General features: G+C 44.9%; 3 protein-coding genes across 7 annotated transcripts; 1 reads left to right on the top strand and 2 right to left on the bottom strand.

Annotated features, from left to right (window-relative positions):
- Window positions 1-5032: 5032 nt before the first annotated feature.
- On the bottom strand, window positions 5033-8255 carry LOC125007787 (early growth response protein 2b-like). The gene is made up of 4 exons (XM_047584591.1): window positions 7302-8255; window positions 7045-7163; window positions 6790-6907; window positions 5033-6684 (listed from the first exon to the last, which is right to left on the bottom strand). Exons 1-4 carry the CDS (start codon window positions 7684-7686, stop codon window positions 5714-5716), a joined length of 1593 nt encoding a protein of 530 aa, XP_047440547.1. The 5' UTR covers window positions 7687-8255; the 3' UTR covers window positions 5033-5713.
- A 503-nt stretch (window positions 8256-8758) lies between these two features.
- mif (macrophage migration inhibitory factor) lies at window positions 8759-19686 on the bottom strand. 4 transcript variants are annotated; one of them, XM_047584595.1, is made up of 8 exons: window positions 19575-19686; window positions 16185-16444; window positions 15336-15508; window positions 14166-15214; window positions 12086-12440; window positions 11618-11745; window positions 10739-10793; window positions 8759-10667 (listed from the first exon to the last, which is right to left on the bottom strand). In XM_047584595.1, exons 1-4 carry the CDS (start codon window positions 19669-19671, stop codon window positions 15148-15150), a joined length of 597 nt encoding a protein of 198 aa, XP_047440551.1. In that variant the 5' UTR covers window positions 19672-19686; the 3' UTR covers window positions 8759-10667; window positions 10739-10793; window positions 11618-11745; window positions 12086-12440; window positions 14166-15147. The 4 variants fall into 4 exon arrangements, with proteins under 4 accessions (XP_047440551.1, XP_047440549.1, XP_047440550.1 ...); XM_047584593.1 differs by lacking the exons at window positions 15336-15508; window positions 16185-16444; window positions 19575-19686 and having other exon boundaries at window positions 14166-15141; XM_047584594.1 differs by lacking the exons at window positions 14166-15214; window positions 15336-15508; window positions 16185-16444; window positions 19575-19686 and adding an exon at window positions 13295-13629 and having other exon boundaries at window positions 11675-11745.
- si:dkeyp-121d2.7 (zinc finger protein 852) lies at window positions 18137-23436 on the top strand. Of its 2 annotated transcripts, none has more exons than XM_047584589.1 (5): window positions 18137-18688; window positions 19077-19397; window positions 20571-20875; window positions 21752-21851; window positions 21964-23436. In XM_047584589.1, exons 2-5 carry the CDS (start codon window positions 19097-19099, stop codon window positions 23010-23012), a joined length of 1755 nt encoding a protein of 584 aa, XP_047440545.1. In that variant the 5' UTR covers window positions 18137-18688; window positions 19077-19096; the 3' UTR covers window positions 23013-23436. The 2 variants fall into 2 exon arrangements, with proteins under 2 accessions (XP_047440545.1, XP_047440544.1); XM_047584588.1 differs by having other exon boundaries at window positions 18140-18688; window positions 19056-19397.
- The last annotated feature ends 5 nt before the right edge of the window (window positions 23437-23441 follow it).

The raw sequence follows: 23441 nt of genomic DNA, 5'->3' as shown, positions 1-23441 counted from the left end.
CATCAGGGTTCTGGTTAAATTCAGGTTTTAAAGTGAGATTATTCAAATTGTCACTGACCTTTTAGCCATTATTTTTCTTCAACAAAGCCACGACAAAAGACGGTGTACGGTGAGACTGAACCATGAAGCTTTGTTATAACCTGCGTCCTGATAGTAACATGACTAAACGGTAAAACACGTTGAACTAGTCAGTAACTGTTACAGTAAACGGTGGGCAACCACCAGTTTCTGGAATAAAGTCAATTTTAATATTTATTTAGTTATTATTTTTGTTTTATTTTATATTGTGTGTGTGTTAAAAAATCATAATCATAGACACATTAAAAATAAAAATAAAATAAAAAACAATGTTAATAAAATTTAAAAAATTGTGTACATTTCCCCGTGGCAGCTTCACTCAGGTACAGTGAGTCCTTGTTGACCTGCCATCCCCGACCCTGACCCTGCCTGTGTGCCAGCAGCAGCCTCGGGTCCGTCTCCTGTAGCGACCGTGCTATTCATCCGTGAAGATTTGGCCTCGGACCGGGCCTGTTACCTTGGTGATAGCGGAGCGTGACCACACACCATCCCCTCCCTCATTTGGACCCAATGCCCTGCAGTGAATCTTAGCTTTTTGTACGTGTCCTCACATCATCTCCTTCAGTAGAAACGACAGGGACATAATGGTACGTAATCTTCATTTAACATTTAACCAGGACATCCAAGTCTGCATTCAAAGAGACAGATGGGATTATTTGTGACAGATGTAGTCAGGCAGACTACCTGTTGAGGAAAGGCTGAACTGTCTTGACTGTTGGGGTCTGGGTCTACTGAGGAGAAAGGGGATTAACAACAAAATCAAACAAGATGCATTAGATGGTTTACAGCTGATCTGCAGAGTCTTAGATAATTTAGGCCTCTCAGCTCTGGCTGTTTTAGCTAAATTGGTCTGTTCGCAGATTATCAAATCAACGCACAAATAAAATCTCTGCAATCTTAACTAGATAAGCACCAATAAAAAATGAAATGATAAACAGCTGTAGGTCACCTCAGTAGTTTATCACAAAGTTAACCCACATTTATCTCGTGTAGCATAGCACTCCCGGTGTTTTCACTGCATGTAACCATGGTGAGATTGCTGTATTTTTTTAGTCATCTTTTTGGACAGTGCAGTTTATAATAAGGTCGGGGCTCACCCCACGCAGGACGAAAGTGATACTATTTTACTGATAGCACTCAAAATCTCTAAGCATGACTCTTTCATGCACTGGTCAGATCAGGACATTAAAATCTCATTAGGCGCTCTCATCTCTCATCCCTCATCCCTCATTTCCTGTCATTTATATGCGCTTCAAGAAAGCCAAATTGATTTAACAGCATTGCAAATAGATTTCTTTCTTGCATATTTGATAAGCCGCTGTCAGAAAAACGGAGGCACTGAAAGATAAAATGTATGTCCCATGACCTCAAATTACTGGAACTGTTATGTATGTATGGATGTATGTGTGAATACATTGTATAATCCAATGGGTACAAACTTAGATAACTTCTTGAACACAGATGCTTAATTTCTTTTTCCTTGTTCTTTTTACACACTCAGCAGCGTGTAAATCTCAGGCAGTTTCTGATAGAGACAAATGGACTTGGAAGAGTCAGCACGACGCAGTCAACACGATAATGATCGGCATCATTCATCGGGAGCATCGATGAGCCCAATCAGATGCAGCGATGCTTGTGTCTGCCTCTGTTGACCTGGAGCTGCGCTCCCATCCCACCCCCACTTCACTGTGCAGACACAGGGTTGCTTAGCAACCCGAGAACAGCCTATGGAGAACACACACTCACTCGTGCGAACCCTCTCTCTCTCTCTCTCTCTCTCTCTCTCTCTCTCACACTCACACACACACACACACACACAAACACACAGAAGACCCAGGAACTCTGAAGGAGGAAGATAATGTACTCTCACTCCACCCCTCCATCACGCTCTGTGACCCCCAAAAAATGAATAGACACAGCCATCTTCAGAGCCTGGAGGAGATTCAGCCCAGTAGCTGTGTCCCTCTGATTGCTCTCCGCGGCTCGGACACACACACACACACACACACACACACACGTGTACAGAGTTATCACATACATCTACAGAAACGATCCCATCAGTTTTTTTTCCATAAACAGGCCTTACATTCACACACCTCTCCACATCCAGTGCTCCTCTTAATATTTCGTGATTTTTGACCGATCACCGGCGGACTGAACCCCGGCAGCCGTGAAATCAGCATTTCCAACAGACAAAGAGCTCGGAGAGATGAAAGTTAAAAGCTCGGCAGCGTCTCCCCAGTCCAACACTATTAGCACATTAAGTGAGTGCTTAAATACAGTCAGCAGACGATGGATCAACTCAGTGCCCTGAGCGGGAGACAGCACTGTAATCCCCCGAAGGGAGGGGTTTCACTATAGTAATGGCAACTCACATGAAACCGCAGCCCCTGGGGAGTGGAGGGACAGGGTAGATTATGAGCAGCCTTGGGGCAACGCTAAATCCCTCGTAGCTCCAACGCACACACAGAAAAGAAGCTGGCACATGTGCGCAACCACAACACGCACAATACACGCATGAACATGCGCACGCCTCGTCTTGAGTTACGATATGACGGATATTTCAGTGGGGGTAAATAATTCCTATCATTTAACATCTGCATGACATGTTTGGGGAGGGGGGGTGCACTTACTGGGCGTCGGGGGGATCGTTTCACTGCTGGTGGTTTATGGGATGGTGATGGAATGGCTTTTTTTTTTTTTGCTCAAAGGCAGATAGACGGCAGGAGGCTGAGCGTGTTTTTTTTTTCTTTTTTTTTCTGGCAAGTTAAAGTTGCAGCCTGGAGGGCACGAGCAAATAAACTGAAACATGCCGACATTAAATGTAAAGAGCACATTAAAGCCTGATCCATGGAGGGAGAACACTATGACCTGGTGATAAACCCTGACTACAACACGATTACCTGACAAGGATATAGCTTTTATTACACGCCGACTGCGAGAACAAACAGAAAGGCTGGATTTATACCGAATCAAACCACTGGAGGAATGGACTGTGGAGCCATTAGACTCCAGTCACGTGGTTTCATCTGTTTGCTCCAGGGAGAAAAGCACAGGTAACGCACTTTAGATTAAATATCTTTGCATATACACACACGTCTCGCCTTCAAGCAACGCTTTCATCACGAATATTTAAACAAATTCAAACCATTCAGACTGCAATGTCTTTCTGGCCTTGGTCAACTGTTCATTTGTTGCCTTACCCCCTTTTGGGCAAAGCCGCTTAGACGAGAAAGCAGATTACACATAACCAAATATACAAACAGAAAAACACCGCGAAACCCTGCACACATAACCCACATACAAACACAGACACAAATCTGTGTATATATTTGTGTTTCCATTTGACCTGATGCTTTCATCCGCACATAAATACAGTACTTAAAGAGTACATGCACATAAAAGGTCTGTAAGAGCCTGCGGCTTTACTCGGTGGGGATTCAATCCTCTCACATCAGCCATAGTTCACTTGCACACACACACATACACACACACACACACACACACCCACAGTTCCTGGTCTGAGGTGCACGTCCACGAATGCGCTGTAAATGAGACACGTATAGCGTTTGCCTCTCTCCTTGTCCTCTATAAGACCCAGGTCAGAGTTGCCCCCTCGGTTGCGCACTCCTAAAAATGTTCCATTTTTATAAAGTGTGAGCACAAAAGCCCCAAAGGGAGAGACGGGCACAGGTGACCTTTGGGGGAGGGGGAGGTCACTAAATTGTAATCTTTCCACGAGCAAAGCGAGGACTCAGCAGCCTGGGGAATACGCGCGCGGAGGTTTGGCCAGGCTTCGCTCAGCAGTTGCGACTGCGAGCGAAAGAGAGTGAGAGGGAGAAACCTGGACAAACATCGCAGCAACCTCCACACGGCCCACGAGCTCAAGGCAGTTTTAGGCCTACGTGTAAAAAATACATCCTTGGGTTCAGCTGCAGCCAACGTGGGGATTTAGCCGTCGTCACCACGGACTGGCTATTTGATGGAGTTTTAGTAGAACAATAATCCATCTCTGTGATCACAAAGCTTCTGTCCAAAAACATAATGAGGTTTTTTTTGTATTAAACCCATACGCACGTAACTAAGTCTGTCATTTATACATGATGGGAGAACATTAGGTAGGAAGTTTTCAGAGATAATGTGGAGAAGAAGAATCACCACAGGATGTGACAAAACTGTAGATAAATGCATACACTCACATACCAGTTCATTAGGTACACAGGTAAAAATAAAGACTTTCTAATCCAAGTGTTCTGCACTAAAATTTAAGTTTTAAATAACTGAGAGCTGTTGATTGTATTGTGTTTTTATTTTGGAGGGTGTGGTTTGTAGTGCTACTGCACTGTGTTGTACTCACGTTTCTGTTATTGCGACAACCCCACTTTGTTCAGTGGGCTAGGCTAAAGGTTATTAATTTAATACATTTTAACAGCATCCTTTCATCGTGATCACACTGTTTCCACATTATAGCAGTGATGAAGGGAATTTAGTGCAGGAATGTTGTATTATTTAATTTGCTCCAGCTAGTGTAACTAATAAACTGCCAAATGAGTGTAGTGCAATATTCTCTGAGGAGCAGAGCAAAGAAAAGAATATCGCATAGCACCCTTGTGACATTAATGGCAGAAGCCAGAGGAGAAAAAATATTTTTGTGCAGGTAAACAAAGAAATCCAAGGACTTGCATTTTGATTCTGCCTAATAAGCACATGCAATATCGCGCAGGTCCTACATGGGAGATGGCATGATGACACAAGTGCATGCATCAGGGGAAAAGACCTAAAAAAAAATATATAGGGCACATGGTAAAACATGCTGAGAGGACAAAAATCCATTTGCAATGAAGTCTAAAGGGTCTATGAAAAAAAAATGAGTGGGGACACTGCCCTCTGGTGGCTCATAAACGACAGTGCAACAGCGTTAACTTCTATTGTAAAATGTATTAATGTTTCAGGATGAGGAGAAAAAACAGTTTATATGTGACTAAACTGTTTAATTTCACTTTTCCAAACAAGATGGGAAAAAACATAGTTCTTGTACACATGTTCTACAACATATTTCCATTTCACACGGTCAAATTAAAGGTTTATGGTACAAAAGCACAACTTTGAAGGAAGAGATGCGCTATCCTACCTCTGCATGCCACATGTCTAAATCTAATACCAACTAGATTCTCTTTATTGTCTTCGCAAAGACATGATTTTGCTGTTTAGACATTTCATGAAATGGAAAAAGGTGCTCAGTGCCATTTCACTAGGAAGAAAATCATTGGAAGATGGTCAGCCTGGAGGAGACGTTAAATTCTTCACAACAGCCGATATTTCTCATCACTGAATAATTATAACCTAACATTTACCATACAGCCAAATACAAGCCTCTCCATTTTACTGTGGCCTAATTCTGACAATGAATCAAAACTGAAGTTAAATTAAGTCACTCGAGTAAATTTACAGCGACCATGTACTTAAATGATTAATCATAAAATAAATTTGGATTGGTGGTTAATTCTATGTTGGGTTTGAATCAACAGAACAAAAAACATTTCAAACCTTCAGTAATAAGATTGGGAAGGAAACTACTGACAATCCTGAAATTAAAATTAAAAGTGCAAAACCAACATTAAAAAAAAAAAACTCTTTAAATGGGACTAGGGCCCAAGTCAGGATCTTGCTGATCATCCATGTAGTAGGGATCTCCCTGATGGACTCTGTGACTGTGCACTCTCAGGTTCCCCCTGTGCGCAAATCTCTTTCCACACTCGGAGCAAGCGAAGGGTCTCTTCCCCATGTGAACGTCCCGTTGGTGGGCTCTCAGGTTCCCGCTGCGTGCGAAACGTTTACCGCACTGAGCACAGCCGAAAGGCCGCTCCCCGGTGTGTGTGCGGGTGTGCACGGTGAGCTCAGAGGGAGTGAGGAAGCTCTTGTCGCAAAACTGACAGGGGTGTAGTCTGACTCCCGTGTGGCGTAGCAAGTGTCTGCGCTGGTGGGAGGGGTAGGTGAAACACTTCGTACAGTAGGGGCAGGTGTACGGTCGTCCGCTCCCCCCGCCCGGAGCTGGAGGGTGGCCGAGAGCGTTCGCGTGTCGTAAAGTGAGCGACTGTGAATTCGACTGCGGTCGGAGGGGGTCCCTGTTACCAAAATTTGCGACTCGCCGTGTGTGATTCAAGGGGCCTCTGTGCGCCCTGTCGTCTCTGGGTCTCCACGGCGATTCACCGGAGGGGGCTTGGGGCTGGTCCTGCCGAGCCGCCCTCTGCCCCGCGCCCTGGCCCTGAACCGAGTTCTGATTGGAGTTCTGGTTCTCGGGCTCCTGGTCCAAGAACGGGAAAGAGCTATCGTCGTCCTCGTTGCTCGTCTCGTCCGAACCGAAACCAGGTCGGAAGCAGGGTGCATCCGGGCCGGCGCTGCTGCTAGCTGGACCGGAGCAGCTGGTGGCGTCCGCTTGCAGGTTCTCCAGACAGGACCCTGGTAACCAATCCCCTGGTGGAGCCAGGCTCGTGTCAGGCCTGGGGGAGCAACGTCCGCTCTGGGAGATGGAGAGGAAAGGGGCAGAAGTTTGATCCTGGAGGGTTCTGTTATCTGGACCACGACTACTCTGATCCCAATGAGACACTGCAGAGAGGGTGGAAAACACAATTCGTGCATTCTTATCTCACTGAATTAAAATTACCCACACGCTAAACAATTGATAGAAAGAGAAGTGAATCTTTCTCTTACTTTTGGTCTTGGCCTGTACAGCAGGCAGGCCATCGATCTGCCTCTGGTCCCCAGCAGAGAGGCTTCCTTCCGGGACTTGGACTGTGACAGATCCTAGGTTAGTACACGACCCAGCACGCTGTAAAGAAACATATAAAGACTGTGACGCTTACAAAAGCCAGCAGCCAGCAGACATGGTGTGTGTGCAAATTCATCGTGGTCAGAAACCACACAGGTTTAACTTCTGATCCAAGGAGAGGCAAGACGGGATCTGACCTCGTGTTTTACTGACGCTCCGTCCTGGACCGTGACCTCCTCTTTCAGTCTGCCGTGGCTCTGGTTGAGTCCTTCCAGCGAGTCTGGATGAGAAGACACGTCCTTTCCCACATTCAGACCTGCGCAAGGGAAGTGTAGTTAGTCATCAAGACCTTTGGTGCTGGTTCAGTAATCGGGATAAACAGATGAATAAGAATTGGGGCCGTGCAATAGACTCAGATAACAAGACGGAGAAGACACATAATCAGCTGTAAAACCTGATGCTGTCAGCGTCTGCTGCCTCAGGTTGGCCTCCCTGTCCCCCGATGACACCTCTCCTTCCTCGCTGCCTCCACCCTTGGTCTTCTGCCTCCTCTCAGCTCTCTCCAGCTTGCCCCGGAGGATGGAGATCTCCTCCGTTTTCTGCGCCAGCTCCGCCTGCTGTTCACACAGGCTGCTCTCAAAGATCTTGGCGATCTCGCACACGGCGGCCGCCAGCAGCGAGTCCATGACGGTGGCCAGTTGAGCGTGGAAGGCGCTCCTCACCGATTCCATTGTCCTTTGCATCAGAGATACTGTTTTGGTGTCAACGACTGAGTGAACCCGGCCCGCTGCTTTCCTCTGTGGCCGGCCTCTGTGGCTACCACTGCCCTGCCCTGGCATCTAAACGCTGCCATCTGATGCTGACATGCTAAGCGGCTAACTCACGCCATTTCAAGCGGCCGTTTATCGATTCGATCTGGGTTTATGTCTCTTATCGGTAAACATATATCAGGACAGTCAACCCGCGCTCCGTTTCAGTTTCAGTACCAATCAGTTTATACTACAAGCTAAACGTTGCTGATGATTAAAGTGATGACAATCAATGCATGGATTTAGTTTGAACTGTATGAGGACACAAACACACTGAAACTCTAGCTATAGCTAATAAAACTAGTTATAAGCGAAGAGGTAATGGGGTGAACGCTCTGCTCCGGCTCCGAGCTAGCCACGGTTACCTCCGGTTAACGTGTAAACGACACAGTCAGCGAAGCGTAGCATGTACTACTAGATCCTTGTAGCTGGCACTGCAATGGAAACCATGAAAAAAAAACACTGCTGGGCATTCATTGTTGGCAGTCGGTGGCAAAAAGCGTCACTGGTTAACACTAAATCCATTTAAACACTTGTCATTCAGAGATGCAGCAGTTAGCAGGTTGGTACCCGGGATGTGATTCTCGTCCAAAGCCTCGCGATAACAATCACGGAAACTTCAAAGGCTGCAGATAGATGTACGCTCCCCGGCTAAATCATCAGGTACACAGATAGAAAAGTATTAACACTGGCCGTATTTAAATGTTATGTTCAAGGTTATCGTATTCGGTATTTTTCTTCAAATAACAGAGTTATTCAAGTGTGTTTTCATTCTGCAGTCTGTGGTTTGAATGCTATAGATGGATGAAATACATGTACTTCTATTATTTTGAGTACCGCAGTTTAGTCAGTGGGCTAGGCTACATAACAGATATACAATAACTTCTGTATGATCATACAGCTGAATTACCAACTTTTTTTTTTTCTTTTTACACAAACTGGAAATTATAACAGTCGGGAAGGAATACGTAGTGCAGGACTGTTATATTGAAATACATTCGTTTTCTATAATGTACTTAACGAACTGGCAAAGGATTGGACATTCAGTGCATTATTTGTCAATAAAGCACGTTAGAATAAAAAAAATAATATAATTAAATGGCAAGGTGTAAAATTTGAATTTTATTAATTAAAATAAGATGTCTCGTAACACTGGCAACGCCACCTTCGCGTGAGGAAAAACAAACATCAGCTTGTAAGAGCATCTACATTTACCAATGAACAACGAAACACAGCAAAATATAACATAAAATACAAAATAACAGCCCAGGAAAACAGCTGGAACTTTACAGGATAAACGTTTCGTTGTCATTTTCCAAGAAATACAGTCAACATCATAAAACCCCAACGAACCACATCCTCAGAAGAATGTTTGAGTGACATGTTCAAATTATGTAACCTTGAAAAGCACAACATCTGATGAAGGCAAACCTGTTGAATTTCACTTAATTAAAAAAAAAAAAAATTTTAAAACAGGGTTGAGCTATCTGCTAACGTACTGCACACTGTGAAACAGGAGATTTTAAAAGCGCAGCTATTTGGCTGTACAGCCTCTACAGAGGTAGTTCTCGTTTCATTATGTACTTCTGTAGACTACTGCAGTGATGTTTTCATCATAGAGTAGGTGCACTTTAAGGCAATGTTGGATGTTTAACTTTTACATCAATATACTGAATTAGATAAAGACGCATGTTTCCATATTATTGCAGCTTCTTAATTCAAACTCCTGGAGGAGGATTTGATATTTGGGATACTGGTTTGACCATTTCATCTCCCATAAATAACATGTTTCACTTCATATATGGGAGATGACGTGTCAAAATTCAGTGTTTCACATTACACCTCTTGACATTTAGATCCATGTCAATTGTATCCCAAAAGCGACGGGAACTTCATATCGCACTCGCGTTAAAACGCCACCACTGGAGAGCTGCACTTTTTTTTGTGCACGTACAGCTGCGCTTTTGTATGGAATTTTTCAGGGCACTTGTCACAGCTGAGGGGCTTCTCTCCTGCGTGGAGGCGAAAGTGTTCAGTTAATGCTCTTTTGTTTTTCACCAACTTCTCACATAATAGGCACGTGAAACCCTTTCGGCACCACTTGCCCATTGTTTGCCACCTTATCTTTTCCTTTCCTTTGCGCTTTCTTCGAACGTTGTTTGCCTTGATTTCTTGATTTGCGTCTTTGCCGTCTCCATTATCCTCGGTCTCCTCTAAGGGTTTGGTCCAAGCAAGGTCTCTGTTTGTTTTACTGGAATTCTTTTGGAGATTGTGTTTGCTCTTCATGTGCATCTTTAGAGTCTGACTGAGGCGGAATTTTCTTGGGCAAATGCTGCATGGAAATGGCTTTTCACCCGTATGAATAAGAACGTGCTGTTGGAGCTTGTAGCGGAAGTCATAAACTTTGTTGCAATATGTACACGAGTGCTTTTTGGTGGATTTATTTCTCTGGGTGGATAATTCAATGTTGGTGCTAGAGGACGGCGCGCTCTGTTTTTGTGTTATCTCCTGTCTTTTGTTTGGTGCGGGGGTTTTTTTTTCTTCAGAGGGAGTTTTGGAGATTCCATTTCTGGTGGCTTGCTTTGCTAACAATTTTTGGAGTTTTGCACAAGATTGTTTATGAGACCTGAAAGCACCTGCGAGAGGAAAGATCTTTCTGCAGCCTCTGCACGTATTGTGCATTCGTGCATGCACATCTCGGCCAAACTCCGTATCAAACATCTTCTTGCAGTGTTTGCAACGGTACATATTTTGGGCGTCATTTTCCTCTGTCACCTGTTCTTTAGACTCGGGTTCAGTTGCTGCATCTTGTCTTTGCTCTCTCTTCTCGCTCTTCTCTGTGTTCTCCTGCTCTTTTCTTGCCTTTCTTTTACGGTTTTCAAAACTTGGTTGGCAAGAATGTGTGTTGGTGACATCGTCTTGGAGCGATCTCTTCACGTCATTTCTCACAGACAGACGTGTTCTTTGGTTACTCAACGGTAATGCCGTCTCGCACGTGGAATCTGTAAATTCTGTAAGGAAAATTAAAAATATTACAAGACAGCACATAACACAACACAACATAATTAAGAAGGAGACTCACGTCTCTTGGATCTCCTGCCACCACTGGTATCCTCATGGAAGTCATTGTTTTCCACCTAAAATAAGGACATTATACACTGATCAGGCATAACATTAAAACCATCTCCCTATAGTCTCCCTTGTGCTTAAAAAATAGTTGGGACTCATCAGAGAATAGACATGGGCCTTCTGAGGGTGTCCTGTGGTCTCTGGATGTTGTTAGTTGGGGTCTTTAGGTCCTATGGGCTGAGGGGACGGACAGTTGTGGATCATCCCACAGATTTGTTCTCAGTTTGGGATCTTGTGAATTTGGAGGCCAGGTCAACATCTTGTGCTGTTTTCATGTTTTTTTGTTGAGTTGTTCCTGAACACATTTTTTGTGTATGTGCCTGTGTCAGGCTGCATCCTGCTGGGGATGGATGCTGCCATCAAGGAGTGTCATTACTATGGGGTGGGGGTGCCTGGTCTGGTCTAGGTGGGTGCTACATGTCTTTATGCCAAGTAACATAAAGTTATTTGAAATAAAAGTAAAGGAACAGAAGTTAATGGAAATAACAGTTGTGTATGTGCTGTGGCCTCTGACGGCCTTTACTACTATTGGTCAGAAGAGACGAACGCCACTGAAAGTACTCAAGGAGAGGGAAAAACTGAGAGGTCTCGAGATCACACACCTACCACCCCAGCTGCAGTAATACCACAAAGCATCAGTCTCCTGCAAGCAATTCATTAAAGGTCAACTTCATTTGATAACCTACCAACATTTAATACCAACACAAATGTCCATCCATGGGATTGACCTAATCTGACAACATAAATTATGAGGCTGTATTTTGTGGGTTTTTATGTGATGCAAAATAAAAGTGCCACCACCACCACTAGATTTCCCTCCTCAGTTATGCACCTCGTGCTTGACGACCGGAATGTGCCAGAGAGGGATGGAGAAAGGCCGCAGTCTTACACTAGGACACACTCCTTCGTCTTGCTTGCTCGCGATCTCACAGCCCAGGGGAGCGCACCAGTCATCAGGTACTGCAGAATCGTTTATACAGAGACAAAACGATTAGATGGCATATGGAAGCCATGAAATATTAACCCCCTCTTTTTCTTAAATAAGGAATGAGGAAGTTTATATACACACAATCTGATTGTGGCTAATGGGAAATTGTAATTATTTTTGCACAAAATCCAGCAGGACACAGGTGTATTTCACTTAAAAATATTTGTCACACCTTAATTAAAGCAAAGTGACCTCCATCAGATTTACTGTCTCACTGTATTTGAAGGGGACTATATATTTAATCATAAATTAGCTTCTGTGATAGATGGCAGTACATTTAGTCCTGTTATCAGCTACACTTAAACAGTATACCTTCAAAGTCAATCTCAGGAACACGAGAAGTTTGTCCCGGGGTATCCACAGTGCGTTCAGTCTCTTTCTGCTTTTGTTCTATCGGAGTTTTAATCAGAGCAGCTTCTTTCAGCTTTAGCTCTGCTGTCTGCAATTTTATTTTGAGTTGAGCCACCTCCTCTCCTTTCTGCGCCAGCTCCAAGCGGTGGTTATGCAGGCTACTTTCAAAAATCGACATTATCTCAAAGGTGGCTCTCCTCAAGACTGAGTCCATAGTTGTTGTCAGCTGGGTCTTAAACCCTTTTGTCAGGTAGTCAGACATCTTTGAAGGTGACCGTCAGCAGACGCCAGATGCCCCAGATTCTTGTGAGATGCCCTTTAAAAAGAGATCAGATTAAGATTATTTTAAAAAAAAAAAAAAAAAAGAAAAAGAAAAGTTTGAGACCCATTAGTATTCTTTAAATAAGTGTTCTCTAAACCCCAGTCATTTCCCTCCCATGTCCCATGCATCCAACTCCACGTTATCATAACATTTGAGGATACACTTTCCAGGTTATTATTTCAGGCATATGACGTTTAACCCCTGTGGTAACTATGGTTACAAAAATGTTTTGGTCTGACATTTTGTGTGATTTTACCAGGTCAAGATTATGTTGTGGTGCTTTTTTAGTTCCTAAACCGTTTTTGTGTGTCCCAGTGGGACACCGAATTGTCACAAGACGATCAATGTCAATTTGCTTCTCCTGTCAGTGGTCATAATGTCGTGGCTGGTTGGTGAAATGTAATTGTACCAGGGCTGCTGCTACACGCTAACGTTAATCAATATCTCAGATTGAACAGCATATTGGAGGACGCGATGCGTTCATCGTCAGCAGCCTTTTTTTTCAGGACCCCAGTGAAAAGTTTGTGTGGCTTTAGTGTATGTATTCTTGATTATAAAACTATGAACAGACTCCATGCTTATACAGCGTCCTTAGTCTGACTAATACAGACCAGTATGCGTGGGTTTATTGAAGAGGTTTGGAGGTATACAAATGCAGGAAATCTGTTACGTAATTCCTTGGAGAACATTCTCTGGCTTTTATCTACTGAAAATGTGAGAAACTAACGTGAATACAAATGGCGGGTAATTAAACTTGCATGTGAAAAAAAAAAAAAACACTAACTGTAAGGGTACAAAGACTCCCTGTGCCCGAGATGCTTAACGGTCCGAAAGCAAAAACGTATTACCTTGTACGGTTTGTCCGCGCTTGTTGTCAAACTATTAGGTATGCTCGAACAATTTCTATTTCGTAAGCCAATGGAAAACAAATTATAACCACACCAGGTCCGCCATTTTTTCTCGAAACTGCTACCGGGAAGCGGTTACGTACGACCCCGTCATCTTTCGTCGACCCGCAATATTAGTACAGGGCTTTCAAATCTCACGCATTTCAATAGGTTCACACGCTCGCACGCCGCACACAACATTTCTCACGCCGAGTAGTGATAAAACTCGCCGCACATTAGTAACACACCCCATATATATACACATGCATATAAAAGAGATTAGTAATCTATCTATGAATGGACGCAGCGAAGGCAGACTGCTCTCCTCTCAGCCAATCAGAAAATAGTATTTCTCGTTGCCAGGTGAAATAGTAGCGACATAATCACGCCTTCCACAAATGCGCATTTTTTTTATTTATTTTTTTTTATTTTTTGCCCTGAAAGACGCAAAAAAAACACTATTTCTTTGGTTTAAAGAAATTTGTCCTTTATTATATCTATATAATAATACATTATCTTCAAACACACTTCACCTTCGTCCCGCTCAAATCATAATAATAAAAATCATTTCAAGCTAAATTCAAAACGTGAGAGCCCTGGTAGTGTAAATGCAAGTAAACACAAATATCTACTGAATCGCTCAATACTTCTGACACAGTTAAAACCCCAAACGAAAATATGTATGCCTGCATTCCTTGCTGTGCCTTTGGTTCCCTGGACGATCACCATAGCAACCAATCTGGACCGAATAAACGATAAACGACATACGGAGATATTTAGATCACACGCACAGAGAAGCGAGAAAATAGGAACATAAGAGGAAAAAACTGACCTGTTTCTTTGTAAATCTGCGCGATACAAGATATATTTCTCAGGACCTGTATGAAACCATAAAAAGAAAGAGGGGAGGGCATGTGGGCACAGATGTGGAAAATAAGAGCACAGTAACGTTTTCCGCCGCGCTTAATGATGACGTTAACGCGGTAAGGAAATACAGTCTATGCTTAAAACACAAAAACACGCGTGCATTAATGACATTCATCTGATCTGATTAATCTTCAATCTCTATCAAAGATCAGTATATTACAATGTATATTGTATACAATGTATATACATTACCGATTTAATAAAGGTATATTAATGTTCAGTGTATTATTCGTTGAAGGCCTAGATTTGAACAACCTCCGGATTAATTAAACAATTATATGCATACCGGTAATGTGACTACTGCAGAGAAAGGCCAGTTTTCAACAGATATCATTTCCAAAATTAAGAATAACGAGATTGTGTTGTGACAAGTGGAACATTTTCCACCAGAAAACATGTGCTTAAGGGAGCATGTCTTTATAGATTGTTAGTTATCCAGTTCATGGAAATCCTAGGGCTTGCAAGAAACCTTCCAGTCTGAAGATCTTCTCCCATTCCTTTGGGTAAATCCTCTGTATGAGTAATATTTATATTACTACCAGGGCCCATATATCGGAGTGTTCTTGGATGGTAGTGAGTAGCACAGTTGAGAAATTTGCATGGATAAATTCACATTTCACATACTTAGGATTCCAGTTAACAACGAACACTAGGCCTGTAAATGTAGGAAGAGAATAAAACAAGGATTCGTTTGTGCTATACAGGATCTGCTTTATTGCATTTAGAGGGGAAAGGATCAGTGCAAAGCTTAAGGGTCCAGCTAAGTGCTTTTAAGATTTAGGCTAATGGACTGCCGAGTGCTTCTTCATTTAATCAGTTTTTAACTATGTTCTTTGACATAGGAAAATACTGGAATGATCTTCCATCTTGGCATGTTCACTTCCATCTCAGCCAAATGTAGTGTTGTTCCAGGCCACATTGGCGGCATCCATGTCCACAAAGTTAACATAAATCCTGAAACAGACACAGAGAGGTATGAGAGCAAAGGTTATCCAAGCGTGTTACAGGTCACTGTGTTAGCATTACTCATTAATCCTGCACAATAAATGTGCATAAATGTCTGGTTTATGTGTACCTGTCAGCCGAGATGCCCAGGTGTTTGTTAAGCAGTCCACACAGGAGTTTAGAATATTGCTTGTTGTGAGCGCCGCTGATTTTGCCAATGCTGTGGAGGGAGCAGAGTGCGCAGGGGTCTCCCTTTCCTCCAAACATCATCATTTGGTCAGGGTTGATATGCACAGCAATGTACTAGTATAAGCAAAACAGAATGACAAACAAGTGAGGAATTTCACTATTCATACATACACACTACAGTTAAGTCTGTAGAGGGGACCTTTTATTTTATGTTTCTTAATATAACCATTATGTTTCTGGTGGACTCAACATTATGTCAAACACATTAAAAATTATTGCACTTTGGTCGAAGTTTCTTGGAAAGAAAAAAAAAGATTTGCCTTTAACTTGATCAATCATTTACCAATGATACCAATAATAGTCACATCACTATTTGCATAATTGCACAACACGTTTTTCCTTGTTCAGTCAGCAGAACCTTTTCCATATTTTCTTTTTAAGCAGCAGTTCAATGGTAAATGTGCACTGCGGTTCTTGTGACAGTCGTATCGTTCTCATTAGAATCCGAATCCTCAGTATCAGAAAAAACTTTATTTATCCCCTAAGGGCAATTAGAGGGCGAAGAGCGGTATACAAAATAAGAGCACGAGAATATAATAACAAAAGAATATAAATATTTTTTTTTTTTTTTTTTAAAGTGGGCACATAAATATATACACATAAATATATAACTCATAGGAACAAAAATATATAACTGACACACGTATAAGAAGAATTCATGCGGACAGCCCTTTGATTTAGATACATTATGCAACCTCATGATAGATGAAAAATAAGCGCCCTGGCCTACCTGTGCAGGTTTGCCCATAGCTTTGGCCAGCTCCTCGGTGGCCTCGGACAGCAGAGCCGCCGGTACATCACTCCTGGCCACGTTGGTGTTCACCACAAACATCGGCATGGTTAGGCTCTTACCGCTGCTCTCTTTCTTCACTCTACCGAAGCTGCAGATGCTGATATCCTGGCCATAGGCGGAAAAAGAATCAAACAGCTCTTTTCCTCCAAGGCATCGCGCCATAATATGTTTACGCGGACCACAGCGCCTCCTTTCGCCTCGGAAGACAATTAGCAACACAGGCTGAATACCACAGAAACCGACTTGTATTTCATAGTTATTTACGTTATTTACATACGTTTTTTCTTTTAAATTGACTTATTTATTTCAATAATCACTACCGCCACCAGTGCGACAACACTATGTAGAAACTGATGAGAGTGTTTGTTTGTTGTTGTTTTTTTGTTTTTTTTTTCTGGGTGCAACTGTACGATCAGGGTAATTTAAATATGTTTCCCTGTCGGGATTTGTTCCCCCTCCATTCGCCCCCTCCCTTCGCACTAAGGAGGATGTAAGGAGAACCACAAAGCCCAAAGTTATCTAGCTGCTTTTTGCCATTGTGTTTGATGACAAAAATTCCGTTGTTGGTGCTTTGTCTGGAGATTTTATACACTGATCAGCCATAACACTTAAACCACTAACAGGAAAAGTAAATTGTGACAATGCAATATTCTGCTGGGAAACTTCTGAACCTGTCATTCATGTGGACTGCCTACATCCCAAACTGATTATTTGTGGTATGATCCACAGAGACGCCTCCCCTCAACCCACAGGACCCAAAGACCCCCACTAACAACGTCCTGTTGACAGACACCACAAGACACCCTCATCCTCAGAAGGCTTGTTATGTTATGCATGATCTGTGTATATTACAATGTAAATATAATTGTATGATTTGGGGACATATTCACTTTAAAGCTAAAGCGAATTTTCTAATCTGATTATCATGAGCGTGAGCATACGCATTATCCGATTGAAACATGCGATTCACTGTATACATGCCAGAGAAAATCGAATTCCAATCGCATTATCTGGGTGTCTCTATGCGTTTACATGGACGTGAAATAAAAACAAAACAAATGATTGCCTTAACCGGACTATAACAAGAGAACTTAAGTGCATGTAAACACGTTACTCCGATTAAAATCGGAATTCTAATTATCCGATTCAGTGCGTTTACATGCAGAGCTTAATCGAAAAATTCGACTTTCTGACTACAGTCCTTGTCCCACTTTACATGCAGCGCAAGAAATCGAATAACTGTTCTCTTCCTCCACACTAGGTGGCGATACGTGTCTTTTCAGCGGGATAATACCACGTTAATACGGCCCGATTTCCAGTTGACCTATTACGCGATATAATAAACAAGAGTCGTTCATGCGGCAGACCGGCATTTCAAACAACAACCAGACTGATAATAGTACTTTTTTTTATCTCGTACATTAACGTTCGTGCTACTTCTGGCGCAGGTAAGATCCGTGCTATCCCTCAGACGGTTCTTCTAGTGGCTCCGTTTCTCTTCTTTTTCTTCTGCGATCGGCTTTCTTGGATGTTTTTGTTCCGGGGTCACACCCCAGCGCAGTGGTTGTGGAGGATGCGCACACGCATTATCCGATGAAAACTCTGATTCTCTGATTCAGATACTCAGGGAGAGAAGAAGTCGCATCAGCCCATCAAAGCTGACGCATCTGGGTTTGATGCTAATATGCACTAAAGACATTTATACCATTTGTTTGAGTTCTGCTCTGTTTTTGCGATTGTGGATTTGATTGCAGTGTTTTGTACATGTGTTCGCACAGTTTAGGTTTTACTGAAATATTGAACAAAAGTAATAATACTGTAAATGAATAACAGCACAAAACCAAATTAGGCGTCTTATAAAAACACTGAATACAAAAGGGCTTATCAACGCATGTATTTGCTGTGTTGGGCAAAAATGTTACTACGTGATACAACATAAAGAGTCGTTCTAGAGACGAAAGAGTCGGCTCTTCTTTGTGATCCTTGGCAAAGGAGTCGGCTCTCGGAAAAGACCCGAACTTCTCATCAGTAATCAGTAGAACCTATGCGTGGAGCGAGGCAGTGTTTTGCATTAGTATTTCGTAGGCGAGCTTTGTTCGGAATGCGCGTCCTCCGCGCTGTTTTATAGTGGGCGTCCTCCACGCTGTTGGTTTTCCAGTGGGCGGCCCAACGGGAGAACATAACCCGACGTGGAAACTGGTTCTCGCGTAAGACCGGCACTGGGCATGCGCAGTGTTGTCAGTCATCATAAGCAGCAGCAGCAGCAGCACGGAAACGGACTCAGAGAGAGAAGAGGGGGCAGAAGTTGGATGGCGCTTCCCTTTTGTCGCCGTGTTTTCGTGCCCTCGAACAACTGTCGAGCTCCTCTGTGAACTGCGAAATCTCACCGTGTGTCGTCGGTTTAAGTCGAAGTTACTCCTCTGGGTTTCATCTAACAAACGGTACGTATATAAAGCCAAATTAGCCGCGGCGCTAGCCCTCTCTAACCCTGCGGAGAGGCGGCTGCTCCGCTTCAGCTTGACCGTGTCGATCACTATTACAAGTTTACTAACAAGCCAACCCGATATTTATGATTTGCGAAACGTCAATGCTGCCGTTTAAATAAACGGGAAAGCTGCAGTAGCGGGATATATACAATGCTATGTTTACAGAGTGTCGCTATTATAGGATGTAGCAGCAAGCTAACTGGTAAAGTTAACAGTCGACATTGATCATTGACGCCCCCTCAGACGATGACTTAGACGATGTGTAACTTTAACGTTCACGGTGCTTGGAGCTGTTGTGATGCCTTGTTGTGATTGACATCAGTTGTTACTGGACCACCGTCAGATCAGCAACCACCCACGGAGATGATGGAGGAGTCGGTGACCGCGTTTGAGACGCATCTGACGGCTGTCATGGACAGTCTGATCCGAGCGTCGGTGTGTGAGATCACCAAACTCTTCCAGGAGACGGTGAACGACTACCTGGTGGAGCTGTCCCTCAACAGGAAGGAGAACGAGGCTCTCAAGCTGCGACTGAGGCTCACCGAGGACAAGCTGAGGACCGAGCGCAAGTACGGGCTGGGCTGGGCGGCCACCCGCCGCAGCGCCGGGCTCACGGCGGAGGAGGGAACCGGAGGGCGACCGAAACGAAAAGTTCACACGGCCCGTAAGTATTTATCTGCTCAGTGATACATGACTTAGCTTTTCTTCCTGCTTTAGTTGGCCACACGTACACAGTTGCCACGCCAATTACACATTCTTCTCATCAACACATCCTCCATATTTCAGTACAACTGTGTTTTGAGGTTCTGATTGTGTCGTCGTAGCTTATGTGAATACGCACTTGTTTTGTTGGAAACCATCTGGCAAGAGCTGATCTCTCCCTCCTCCCTTTCTCCCTTCCTCCTCCGCCTCCTCCTCCTCCTCCTCCTCCTCTTCATGATCGCTCCCTCTGTCCTTCACCTCCCCCTCTCCTCACTCCTCTCTCTCTCTCTCTCCTCTGCATTCTGTCCCTCCCACTCCTCTGTGCTTTTGCTCACTCTTTCCCTCCCTCCCTTCCTCCCTCCCTCTCTTCCTGCCTTGCTCCTCTCCCTCCCCCACCTCCTTCACTCCTCTCTGAATCTCTCTCCAACTCTGCCTCCTCCCCTTCCCGCTCCTCTCTCCTTCACACCCTCTCCTCCTTTTCCTCTGCTCCCTGCCCCCACCACCTCCTCCTGTTCTGTTCTCTCCTTCATCACGTTGCATGCATACTCTCCCGCCTCCTTTCCTCCCCCGCTCCTCTCCACCGCTGCCACCCTCCATAATTACACACTCCCTCTTCACTTCTCCTCTCTCTGTCTCTCTCTCTCTCTCTCTCCTTCTCTCCCTCCTCTTTTCGCCTCTTCATCCGACCCTCATCTTTTTCTTCATCATGTCCTCCCTCTCCTTTCCTTCCTCCTTCTTCCTCTCTTCTCTGCCTCTCTCATTCTTCTCCTCCCTGTCACGTGTTTTTCTCTCCTTCCCGCTCTCTTGTCTGTCCTTCTCCGCCCCCTCTCCTCACTCGTTCATCATGCTCCCTCCTCCTCTCCCTGCTCCCTTTGCTCTCACTCCTTTTTCCCTAACCTCTGTTCTTCTCCTTTTTTTGCCAACCCCCCCCCCACCCGATCCTCCTCCTCATCTCCCGCTTCTCCACCCTCTTCTCTCCTTCATCTCTGTCTGTTGGCTTTCCAATCATCTCCTCCCACTTATTGCTCTCTCTCCCCCATATTTCAATTTTTCCTTCTCCTCATGCCCTCCATCTCTCCTGTACCCGCTCCCACCTGACTCCTACTCTACCTTCTTCACCCTCGCTTCTCCACAGGAGGCAAGTCAAAAAAGGGCCCGGCAGCAGCCTATGGCAAAGGCTGGCCTGGAGGTGTGTGGGAGGAAGGAGGAGGAGGAGGTGGCGGCGGCGGCGGCGGCGGTGGTGGTGGGGGAGGAGAAGGAAGTGGAGGAGCCGTGGGGAAGGTAGCAGGAGCAGGAGGACGAGGGGGGAAAGAGGCCAGAGAGATGTACCTTATCCAGTTCCCCCGGGATGAAGAAGATGAGGGAGGGATGTTGGAGGACGAGGAAGGGGAGGGCAGCCTCAGCGGTGAGGGGGAGGAGACGGCCAACATCAAAGAGGAGGTGAGGGAGACGGGCTTTCTCAGAGGAGGAGGAGGAGGAGGAGTAGGAGGAGAAAGTGGCACAGCATCTCTGCACCACTCAGCGGCTTCGCACAGACTGAGGAAGAATGTAGACACAAACGGAGAGAGTTTTACTCTTCTTTATCAGCCGTCAAGGCACCGCAGAGATGTAGTGGATAAAGAGAAGGCTATTTATTTGATATGTAGCGTCCAGAAGAGCCTGTTGAGTGGCGCTGTTCACCTCTCAGATACAACAAGCTTTCAGTAGAGATCCCACTTAGAAAAGCTTTTTGCTTAAGCCAATCTGCAAAAGCACAGATCCACTCTTCAGTCCTCTCCTTGATTTAAATATTCAGAACACGCCAAATGTATTATTAGCCTTCATGCGAGGTCTTTGAAGGTGTTTTGGTTAATAATTAAGGTTGCTTTAAAGACCTGGCGATAAGACGGGTCCTGAGTGATCTGATCACAGCTGACTGGCGTAAGGTGCATGTGTGGACACATCCAGTGTGCATTTAGGCATTTAGGGATCGGATCACTCAGGCCATGTCTGGAAGTGGTCTGTGCCACATTATTGCACACAATGCTACTAAACTGGTGTGCTCTTACGTAATCAGTGTTTTGAATGATCAGCGTAAAAAAAAACGCGTTTTAAGTAATGTCTTTTCATTAGTAGGGGGGTAACTAACCAACTGTTCCACCAAAACAAACACGAGCTATCATACGGCTTTATATCTTCATTTTCAGGTGCACTGGATACATGTGTGTGTATATATACAGTTATGTCCTTGATATGTGGCTGTGATGAATGTCGGTTTGCCGTGGCGCCGAGCTCCGCTTATTTGCTCTGTAGCTAACTCTGGTTCACTTTCAAAAGGAGGGCTATCAACCTGCCTCTCTCCGACTAATCAAAGAGGCTTTGAAGATGGGTCTGCCCAACCAGAACTTCCACTCCGTCTCCAGGGCCCAAAGTGAAGGTAATGAGATAAGGACTCACTGATTGAGGGAGAACCATTTAGTGAAATGTTCAGAAGCTCGTAGTGGAAACGATCACTCACACCTTCTCTCTCTGTTTCTCCTCCACCTCAGGAGAACTATCAGATCGCCCCCCGACTCTTCATTCGGGAGAGAAAGAAGAGGAGGACTGGGAGGTGAGCTCGGCGGAACCGTCGGAGGGGGGCATGACCATGGATGAGCTGAGGGGCTTGGAGTCTGCGCTGAGGGCTGAGAGAGGCCGCGAGCAGGCTGCCATGACGACCTCTCAACCCGTCAGCCCCGACTCGGAGGCAGTGCGAGGGAGCGAGATCAGCTTGGCCCCGAAGTACATCGGGCTTGATGGAATGGAGCAGGACGGAGAGCTGGAGCCTCAGCCTCCCACTCTGGAGAGAGAGGACCAAATAGGGCAAGGCAGGTCGAAGGACGGCGCGAGGGCCGGAGTGGTCGCAGGAGTCGAGCTCAGGCTGGGTTGGTCGAAGAAGTTGAGAGAGGGCGACTCGGCTGCGGTCATGCCCGGTTGTGATGGGATGGAGCAGGGGGAGTCGGAGCACCTGCCCAGCCTGTCTGCTCCAGGGAGTGTCGGGGAGAGCGGAGGGGAGGAGGAGGGTGGCGCGGACCTGCTCCACTTCTGCCCACAGTGTGGGGGAGGCTTCACCTCGGAGGCAGAGCTGGAGGAGCACCCTTGTCCACTAGGGGGCGCCCATTTACAGAGCGGCGGAGCGGAGGATGGCGTTTTCCCTTGCGCTCACTGTGGCAACACATTCAGCCACGCCTGGGCTCTTAAGAACCACGAGTGTGCCTGCGCTGCCGAGCGGCCGCACTGCTGCGAGATCTGCGGGAAGCGCTTCACACACTCGCGCTCGCTGGAACGCCATCACCTAGTGCACACGGGCGAGAGGCCGCACCGCTGCCCGCAGTGTGGACGCAGCTTCAGTCGCCTTGGCAACCTGGAGCGGCACCAGCGCATCCACACGGGGGAACGTCCGTACGGTTGTGAAGCCTGTGGGAAACGTTTCAGTCGTGTGGAATACTTAAAGAGACATCAGCTCTTACACAACAGTGACAAGGCAACGCTCCAGTGCTCCAGCTGTGGACGAGGCTTCAGTGACGTGGAGCAACTAAAGAACCACCAATGTTTTTAGATTCTCCTCCTCCTTAAAATATCTGATGGACCTTGAAAGTAAGAGCTGGTGTTTAATTTCTGTAGAATTTAGCTGATGAATGTGACTGGTACATCCTTGTGTTATTCTCAGTGATTATCTTAAAGACAATGAAGCACATACGTGTGTGTACACTTCTTGTCCAGTAATTAAAAAAAGGCACATTTCCAGAGCTGGCGGGAAGTCAGTTGTACATGGTGTTTCTGTACAGGAGGAGAAGTAAAACTGGAGCTGTTCTCATTATGTACAAAGCTTTCACTTATTTATGATTTCTGTCTTTTATCGTTGACTCATGTTAAAGCTGATGGCCTTGATTTCCTCTGAAGACTATTTGACAGTATGGTATTTTGTATGTTTGTGTTTTTGTCACATTGTTAAGAAATAAACATTTCAGATCATCAGAAGACTCTT

This window comes from Mugil cephalus, chromosome 5 (assembly GCF_022458985.1).
Source record: "Mugil cephalus isolate CIBA_MC_2020 chromosome 5, CIBA_Mcephalus_1.1, whole genome shotgun sequence".
In the NCBI taxonomy this organism is placed as follows: domain Eukaryota; kingdom Metazoa; phylum Chordata; class Actinopteri; order Mugiliformes; family Mugilidae; genus Mugil; species Mugil cephalus.
This window is presented reverse-complemented; position numbering and strand designations above follow the sequence as displayed.

Bases quoted from the DNA above. Each gene is read 5' to 3' on its own strand.
- si:dkeyp-121d2.7 (XM_047584589.1), top strand. From the start codon at position 19,097: ATGATGGAGGAGTCGGTGACCGCGTTTGAGACGCATCTGACGGCTGTC. The intron at 20,876-21,751 runs GTGAGGGAGACG...CACTTTCAAAAG, and splicing joins CGGCCAACATCAAAGAGGAG to GAGGGCTATCAACCTGCCTC. The intron at 21,852-21,963 runs GTAATGAGATAA...CCTCCACCTCAG, and splicing joins CTCCAGGGCCCAAAGTGAAG to GAGAACTATCAGATCGCCCC.
- LOC125007787 (XM_047584591.1), bottom strand. From the start codon at position 7,686: ATGCCAGGGCAGGGCAGTGGTAGCCACAGAGGCCGGCCACAGAGGAAA. The intron at 7,164-7,301 runs GTTTTACAGCTG...TCCCTTGCGCAG, and splicing joins GCAGACGCTGACAGCATCAG to GTCTGAATGTGGGAAAGGAC. The intron at 6,908-7,044 runs GTCAGATCCCGT...GTTTCTTTACAG, and splicing joins GAGCGTCAGTAAAACACGAG to CGTGCTGGGTCGTGTACTAA.
- mif (XM_047584593.1), bottom strand. From the start codon at position 12,386: ATGTCTGACTACCTGACAAAAGGGTTTAAGACCCAGCTGACAACAACT. The intron at 11,746-12,085 runs GTATACTGTTTA...ACGATTCTGCAG, and splicing joins TCCTGAGATTGACTTTGAAG to TACCTGATGACTGGTGCGCT. The intron at 10,794-11,617 runs GTGCATAACTGA...TCCTTATTTTAG, and splicing joins TTCCGGTCGTCAAGCACGAG to GTGGAAAACAATGACTTCCA.